The 9,661-nt window shown below is 39.1% G+C and overlaps 1 protein-coding gene across 2 annotated transcripts in view; it reads left to right on the top strand.

The window, feature by feature from the left end:
* Positions 1–9,661, top strand: part of arid2 (AT-rich interactive domain 2) — a 100,942-nt gene that overhangs the window by 32,410 nt on the left and 58,871 nt on the right. For both annotated transcript variants that reach the window (XM_061961284.1, XM_061961285.1), the window contains exon 4: positions 6,700–6,833. In XM_061961284.1, the coding sequence (XP_061817268.1) occupies positions 6,700–6,833 (134 nt within the window). The remainder of the gene's footprint in view (positions 1–6,699; positions 6,834–9,661) is intronic.

Genomic DNA, 9,661 nt, shown 5'->3' on the forward strand with positions numbered 1-9,661 from the left:
GTGATTTAGGGCTATATAAGTAAACATTGATTGATTGATTGACTCCTTTTCAAACATTTTGAAAAGAGGAACTGGAAATTGTGATGGATCATGTTGTAACGTGTAACTGTTTTTAAGTTTGAAATTCAAACCGTAAAAAAAGCAAAACATGTGTTCTCGTCTCACAAAAAGATTGTGAGAAATGCACCGCCCAACCCATCTATAGTCATTATCTGCTTTTGGCCAGACAACGGTTGATGACGCTGCATTCAGGAGCCGGGCCCTATCTCTCCCGCTCCCCTTCCTCTCCCCTACTAGCGCCGCGTATTTATAGTCGAGCGTGTCACCCGGCAGCCAGCGGACGGGGGATTACCTCTGCCGTGATGATGAAGAAGCGGGGGGCCTCGTGGCTGGCTGGCCCCCGTGACTCACAACCGCGCAGGCAGGCCATGGTTCACCACGCACGCCACAGAGGTATTCCGTTTTTGTGCGTGCTTGTGTTTGTGGAGAGAATGCTGGTGTGATGACGCCACTTTCTCGTCAGGTGAAAGGATGACTTCACCGCTCATGTCTCCCAAGATTCCGAGCAAGCGTTTGAAGGAGGCAGTTCTTGCATGAAGTTTGCTCCTTTTTAGCCAGCTCACGTTTCCGCGAAAGGCTTCTCTCAAAAGCTTGCGAATGGAAGTGGTGTTGCTTGAATGTACATTTGATTAAATAGCACTTCATCTCATGTTACCTCTCTTTCATTCACAAAACAAATGCAGCAGCTACTGCAGTAGCAAGGTTTTTTAATTGGATAGGCATGCCTGCAAATCTTTCAACTTTTGTTTCAATGATCAGGAGAAAATGCTTCTTTTGTTACAAATCAAATCGTGTAAATGTAATAATTTGTTCACAATGGCTGCAGGAGGTAAATATGGCTTTTTTGACTCTACATTCACCTGTTTGGCGACCCGCGGCTCTTTAGCGCCATCTAGTGGCTCCCGGGAGTTTTTTCAAAAATGGAAAAAGATTGGGGGAGGGAAATATATATATATTTTTAGTATGGTTTCTGTTGGACAGCAATTATGACACAAACCTTCCTAATTTTTAGGAATGCCACTGTTTTACTAAACATTCTTCAATGGGAGTGTGGAGGGGGGCGTGGTCTGCGGGCCTGCCGCGGGGCGGGGTGTGGAAGGACCGGGCTCGAAGCACAGCTGGCAGGTGATTGGATTACCCAGCTGGGACTGATCACCTGCCATGCTTATTAGCGGCAGCCGGGCCGAGACACGAGGGTGGGAGTTGGGGCGAGAGAGCAAAGCAGAGACACACTAGAGAGCAAAGGAGAGACACGCCGTACTGAAAAGTTGCTGAAAAGCAAACCATACTGGTGGATGAGAATAATTGATCCAACCTGAATACCGGGCTCTCGTCCCAGTGTGTGTGGTGGGCAGGAGAACCCACTAGAGGGCAAACTCTACAGGGAGTATTCGGCGAGTGCCGTTCTGTCCTGATTTCGGCGGTCCTTGAACTCACCGTAGTTTGTTTGCATGTAGAACTCTCTCCGACGCTGTCACACAAAGACGTGTTTTATGCCACTCCTTCTTTGTCTCATTTTGTCCACCAAACGTTTTTTACTGTGTGTGAATGCACAAAGGTGAGCGTTATTGTTATTGACTTGTGTGGAGTGCGAATCAGGCAGATTTGGTCAGTGCACGACTGCAAGCTAATTGATGCTAACATGCTATTTAGGCTAGCTGTATGTACACATTGCGTCATAATGCCTCGTTTGTCGGTATATTTGAGCTCATTTGATGTCCTTTACTTATGTCCTCTGGGTATTTAATTTATATGTGCATGTCTCATGACACATTATCCATGTAATATTGGCTGCATTTCTGATAGTTGTTACAGACCACAGCAAACGTTACCCAGCTTGCAAAGATTGTAATAAATCCATCCATTGTTTCCTTTAACTTGGACACACCTTTGGCCATTCTAAACCAGTAATTTCCAGAAGGTATCTCACCCATAACTAATGTTTTCCAATGTTGTAAAAATGTGTAAATAAATATTACACTTCAACATTTCTGTCATCAAAGATTTGCGTCAGCATGCGACAGTCATTTTGATAGTAGGCTAAAAAAAAGCTAATATAGACACTTACATCATGTGTTGTCTTCATTATAACACTTATACAAAACTTTTAAAGTCATTTTGATAGTAGGCTAATATAGACACTTACATCATGTGTTGTCTTCATTATAACACTTATACAAAACTTTTAAAGTCATTTTGATAGTAGGCTAATGTAGCTAATATACACTTACGTCATGTGTTGTCTTCATTATAACACTTATATAAAACTTTTAAAGTCATTTTGATAGTAGACTAATATAGACACTTACATCATGTGTTGCCTTCATTAAAACACATAAGACTTGGGGCGGTATAGCTCAGTTGGTAGGGTGGCCGTGCCAGCAACTTGAGGGTTCCGGGTTCGATCCCAGCTTCTGCCATCCTAGTCACTGCCGTTGTGTCTTTGGGCAAGACACTTTACCCACCTGCTCCCAGTGCCACCCACATTGGTTTACATGTAACTTATGTATTGGGTTTCACTATGTGAAGCGCTTTGCGTCACTAGAGAAAAGCGCTATATAAATATAATTCACTTCACTTTTAATTTTTTGCAGCTCCAGACATATTTTGTTTTTGTATTTTTGGTCCAACAAGGCTCTTTCAACATTTTAGGTTGCCGACCCCTGGTTTAGCTATAGTGGGTGGAAAGTTCCGCCTCACTCCTGTGAGAATCCTGCGTAAGACCGAAGCATTAAGGACTAGGATTGGTTAATTTATCCAGATATAGCTGCAGTGTGCTCAAACAACCACCATGTAGCATCTGCGAGCCGATAATACTGTATCATTCATCCATTCATTTTCTACTGCTTGTCCCTTGTATCATCTCTTTCTTATTCGGACTTGTCAGGTATTCACATCAAGGAAACGCTATTCTTCACTCATGCTTTAAGTGAAAAATGAGGCAAAAACTAATCCAGACCCGCTGTTTATCAACTTTAAAATAACAATTACAGTGACCCAGGCCTGTTCAACATCTAGGCTGCCAAAGCTTTTCTTTGGCCTGCCGAACATCACCCAAACAGGCTTGGCCAAACCATTCAAACGAGGGTTGCTCATGTACGCAGTACTCCCGTCACTCTGCAGGGGGCAACAGTGAGGCATATGTGTCAGAATGAAGTAGCAGTGGGGTGAGTAGAGGAATAATACTAATTCAAACCAAAAATGTCACAATCGACCTGGGGAAATAAAATCTTAAATTGCAAAAATTGGACTTTTAACGACGACTGGACAAGGAAGTGTACCGTATTTTTCGGAGTATAAGTCGCACCGGAGTATAAGTCGCACCTGCCGAAAATGCATAATAAATAAGGAAAAAAACATATGAAAAAACTGCGACTTATAGTCCGAAAAATACGGTAAATGTTCTGCTCCGAGTCACATTCGGACCTTTTTAAATGAAACTTGGTCAAATTTAGCTGCACATGCTGGAATCGAGTAGCAAGGGCTGAATAACAAATTTGTTGACGGTGCAGTGTAAAACCCGATTGTGTGGTGTTCGGGTCCGTGGGGCCCGTTTTAATTTTGTTATTAAAAGAAAAATGATACAATTAATTCATTTTTTCAAACTGAGACTCACTGACTTTGGCTCATTTTCTGTGAAGAACATATATCAGAATACATATTTAATGACCACACCTCATACACCCCCCTACACATTTCTATTACATATAAGACAGTGTTTCCCACACATTCATTTATTTGTGGCGGCCCGCCACGAAAGAATTACGTCCGCCACAAATGGATTTTTCGGCTTTTGACTGGCTCGACCGCTCATAAAAGCAATGGGACTCTGTCTGTGAATGTACCTTGTAGGTACAACTCCGGTGCAGTAGGTGGCGGTAGCCTACTATGCATTGTAACTCCACCAATAGCACTTAATTCACCTGGTGGGCCAGAAGAAGAAGAAGACGACGACGACGACCGACCGGATCAAAATACGAGGGTAATATAGGTTATAGGTAGATAGGTTATAGATGCATTGCTCGCGGCTCGTCATATATTTAACGTTAATCCGCGATTTCACCGAGCGTTTCACTGAAGGTGAGCAGGCTGACGCTGCTTCATTAACACCGCTGCTGTTTGACTCGGGGTCCGGGGCAGACGCACGTAGTAACAGTCACCTGTTACTATACCGACGAGCTAACGTGTCCAGGTTATAACCCTGTTGTCAATAAACACACGTGTACTGAAGCTAAATTGTCCACTGTCCACTGCAGCATGTGAATGCAATGAAAAGAATAAAATCTGAGCCAACCAGCTGTTAAAATGTTGTCCAGGTTAATGTTTTGGCCATTAAAGGCCCTTCATTTCAAGATTTCAACTGTGATCGGGCTTTAAACAGGTGGCTGACCTGTTCAGATGGGTGTAACTGCTACTGGTCAAATAATGTGAAATAGCATTTAATTTTACATGTATGCAATGCCATTTAAATGTAATTATAGATAATAATAATAATAATAAATACTGTGTAGTGTTGTAAATAGTCAACGGGAAGAATTTTAGTAAGATATAAGCCATGAGCACTACACAGCCAGAAAAAAACCTAGGCAGGACAAGTAATAATATTGGGGCAAGTAGATTTGAGAAGTCGGGCAAGTAGAAAAAAACCTTAACGTTGAACCCTGCATGTGTTGAGCTGCTGCCGCTTAAGGATAGACAGCACTGTACATAGAGCGGTTCTGCTCGTTAGTAATAAATTCTAATGTTGGATGTTCACTCCTTCACACAGATGAGTATAGAAAAATATTTTCAACGGCCGAAAAGGCCTCAACTTGGAGAGGAGGTAGGCCTACAGTCCGGACCACAGGAGGTATTATCAAAACGGTGTAGACACTTAGAAATCTCATAAGGAAAGTGAACAGACGTCCATCAGTGTGAAAATTAATTTGCTTCCAATACTTCCAGGCTTCAACTAGTGCCGCAGCTGGCGCAGCTGAGGCAGTAAGAGAGGGCGAGGAGGAAGGGATAGTAAGTACGCAGGGAGATGTTGTAGGAGAGGAGGAAGACAGGCAGAGAGAGGACCACAACAAAACATAGAGCGACTGGTTTCGATCCAGAATGGCTAAAATGCCACAATTTAAGTCATGGCTGTATAACACCCAGCACGGTAAGCTCCAGTGTCTCCCTCTTCTCTGGAGGAGGGTCTGGCGAGCGAGACTAGCTCCAGTGCGACCTGTTCAGCAGCAGCAGCAGCAGGAGGAGGAGGAGGAGGTTGACTGACTGTGGCAGGACACCTCTGCCTCTGTTTCACTTTATGTTGCTGGTAAATAATATGGTTGTTGTAGTAGGCTAAAGTTAAAATATTTAGTATGCACTAATTAAAGGGGCAGAGCTTTAAGAGACATTTTAGCTTTTATATTTTATAAGATATATTTTTTGTAAGAACCAAAATTAATAAATATATTTCAGTGAATAACTAATTGTTCAAATCTGTATATAAATATGTACATGAAGTGTTGTAATTATATTCCAACTCCGCGTTCTTCTTGGTCATCGCCGCTGCCGCCCCCCGCCCCCCGACCACACCACCACAAATAGATGCCTGTCCTGTGGGAAACACTGTAAGATGTCCGTGTCCACTGGACCCGGGGCTAATAGAAGTGTGGAAATTGATGTTCTGTGTACCACACACACACACACACACACACACACACACACACACACACACACACACACACAGCAGGCCTACACAGGAGGAGGACAGAGTGTAGGTACACAAAACATCAGAGGGTCAAATGTGCGAGAAAATGAGAGCAGACAGTGTTGACAAACAATGTTGCAACCTTGTGTGGGAACCGCAGGTGTAGAAACACAAAAGAAGAATCCCTGTGGGATGCAGAAACTGGCAGAGAAATTTTCCGTGCAATGTTCATATTGTTGTTACTCAGCCAGCGTTTGTGGGTCTGATGGACCCGTTGCATTTTGTGGCTTTTTAATGCCTCACAATCAAACACTTTTATTTTAAAATACTGAACAGTTGTTTATTGGGATAAGGTAAACATCTGTTCAGTATTTTAACATAAAAGTGTTTGATTGTGAGGCACAAAATGCAACGGGTCCATCAGACCCACAAACGCTGGCTGAGTAACAACAATATGAACATTACACAAGGGTTAATTTGCAATTAAGTAAACACAGTCTCAAAGTATTACAACCTGCCGAGGCACCTTTTGAGGAAAAATCCACATTTTGATGTCCGGCCCCTGAGCCCTTGTGCTCTTGAACCTGGCGTCGCGCTCAATTGTTCCGTCAATTCTGAGTCATTAAAAGTAGGTCACTGGAACTGTCAAATTAGCTTTTGAATAATATTTGTTCCTCTTTGTTCTGTGGTGGTTTGCTGTCTCTCCTCTACCATCCTTAACTGAAATATTCCTTCCTCCTCCTTAAGTAATGTGTGCTCGTAGTGTTGAGAAAGTAAAATGGGTTTTTGTGCCTTAATGCTGAGTGGGTATTTTAATAATTCATTCCCTCGCCTCTTTCCCCCAGAAAACTCCTGAGCTGAGCGCTTTTTGTCTGATGTATTTTTCCAACATTTTGTCGACTTAATGTTTTTTATGCAGCCCCAGAATATAACCTATTTATTTTGCCTCCTTCCTTCAGATACTTGGAGAAGTACGAGAGAGTCCACCACTTTGGTGAGGATGACGACGAGGCACAGCCGGGAAATCCCAAAGCTTCTCTTCCAGTCGGCGCGATTCCCACGTCCTACAACTACCAGCAGCATGTTGTTTCAGGTAGGCCCTTAAGACAGGCTCTTAAGGTTTTTGCATCACGATTAGTGAGCTCGGTCGAGCTTAGTGTCCGTGTTGTTGCCACGTCTGCTGCATCAGGTAGATTTAAACTTGCAACAACTGCTGGAAGTCTTAATCCTCATGCTGATGTGATTAGAGTGTCGCGTCACTGCCTCTTTGCTCTGTAAAGTGTGTTTGGCCTCAAACATACACATCATCTATGAAGGATTGATTTTTTATTCTGTGAATGTCCAAGCATTCACACATATAAGATTCTACACCAAAAAATCATCTATTTATTATTATTATTATGTAAATGTTAATCCATTCACACACATAAGATTCCACACCAAAAAATCATCTATTTATTATTATTATTATGTCAATGTTCAAAGATTATACACAAAAAAATCATCTATTTATAATTATTAGTATGTAAATGTTAATCCATTCACATATAAGATTCCACGCCAAAAAAATCATATATTTATTATTATTATGTAAATGTTAATCCATTCACACTTATAAGCTTCCACACCAAAAAATAATCTATTTATTATTATTATTATGTAAATGTTAATCCATTCACATATAAGATTCCACACCAAAAAATCATCTATTTATTATTATGTGAATGTTCAAACATTCACACACATAAGATTCTACAACAAAAAAAATCATCTATTTATTATTTTTATTATGTAAATGTTAATCCATTCACACATATAAGATTCTACACCAAAAAATATTCCATTTATTATTGTTATTATTATGTGAATGTTCAAACATTCACACATATAAGATTCTACACCAAAAAATATTCCATTTATTATTGTTATTATTATGTGAATGTTCAAACATTCACACATATAAGATTCTACACCAAAAAATTATCTATTTATTATTATTATTTAAATGTTAATCCATTTACACATATACGATTCTACACCAAAAAATAATCTATTTATTATTATTATTAATATGTAAATGTTAATCCTTTCACACATATACGATTCTACACCAAAAAAATCATTTATTTATTATTATTATGTGAATGTTCAAACTAGGGCTGCAACTAACGATTCATTTGATAATCGATTAATCTGTCGATTATTACTTCGATTAATCGATTACTAATCGGATAAAAGAGACAAACTACATTTCTATCCTTTCCAGTATTTTATTGGAAAAAAAACAGATACTGGCACCATACTTATTTTGATTATTGTTTCTCAGCTGTTTGTAAATGTTGCAGTTTATAAATAAAGGTTTATTTAAAAAAATTAATAAAAAAATAAAATAAATTGCCTCTGCGCATAGCATAGATCCAACGAATCGATGACTAAATTAATCGCCAACTATTTTTATAATCGATTTTAATCGATTTAATCGATTAGTTGTTGCAGCCCTAGTTCAATAAAACATTCACACACATAAGATTCTACACCAAAATATCATCCATTTATCATGTGAATGTTCAACCAGTCACACATATAAAATTCTACACCAAAAATATAACTAATTTTATTTATTTATTATGTGAACGTTCAACCATTCACACACATAAGATTCTACACCAAAATATCATTTATTTATTATGTGAATGTTCAACCAGTCACATATATAATATTCTACACCAAAATATCATTTATTTATTATTATTATGTGAATGTTCAAACATTCACACATAAGATTCTACACCAAAATATCATCCATTTATTATTATGTGAATGTTCAACCAGTCACACATACAAGATTCTACACCAAAAAATCATCTATTTTTTTAAATTATGTGAACGTTCAACCATTTACATATATAAGATTCTACACCTAAATATCATTTATGTATTATTATTATGTGAATGTTCAAACATTCACACATAAGATTCTACACCAAAATATCACCCATTTATTATTATGTGTGTTCAACCAGTCACACATAAGATTCTACACCAAAATATCATTTATTTATTATTATTATGTGAATGTTCAACCATTCACACATTTAAGATTCTACACCAAAATATCATCCATTTATTATGTGAATGTTCAACCAGTCACACATATAAGATTCTACACCAAAATATAATCTATTATTATTATGTGAATGTTCAACCTTAATAATAGAAAAGCGCAATATAAAATATAATCCATTATTATTATTATTATTATTATTATTATTATTATTATTATTATTTACACATATAAGATTCATCATCCATCCCTCCATTTTCTACCGCTTGGACAAGACGCCACCTCATCACAGGGCCAACACAGATGGACAGACAACATTCACACTCACATTCACACACTAGGGACCATTTAGTGTTGCCAATCCCTACACCAAAAAAATAATTTATTATTATTGTGTGAATGTCTAAGCATTCACACACAAGATTTTACACCAAAAAGTCATATACCATATTTTTCGGACCATAGGGCGCACCGGATTAAAAGGTGCACTGCCAATGAGTGTGTCTAGTCAGGTCTATTTAAGGCGCATTTAAAGGGGTCATATTATTATGATTTTTTTCTAAATGTAAAACACTATCTTGTGGTCTACATAACATGTGACGGTGGTTCTTTGGTGAAAGTGTAGCATAGATTATGTTTTACACATCATCTTCAAGTAGCTTTCTGAGCGTCTCTTCAGGATACGCCGTTTTGTGGGCGGTCTTATTTACGTGGCTCACCTTTGACCGCGTCTTCTCCCCGTCATCTTTGTTGTAGCGGTGTAGCGTGCAAGGACGGGAGCGGAAGAAGTGTCAAAAGATGGCGCTAACTGTTTTAATGACATTCAGACTTTACTTCAATCAATGAAGGAGCTGCAG

The sequence above is a fragment of the Nerophis lumbriciformis genome, linkage group LG05 (assembly GCF_033978685.3).
Source record: "Nerophis lumbriciformis linkage group LG05, RoL_Nlum_v2.1, whole genome shotgun sequence".
In the NCBI taxonomy this organism is placed as follows: domain Eukaryota; kingdom Metazoa; phylum Chordata; class Actinopteri; order Syngnathiformes; family Syngnathidae; genus Nerophis; species Nerophis lumbriciformis.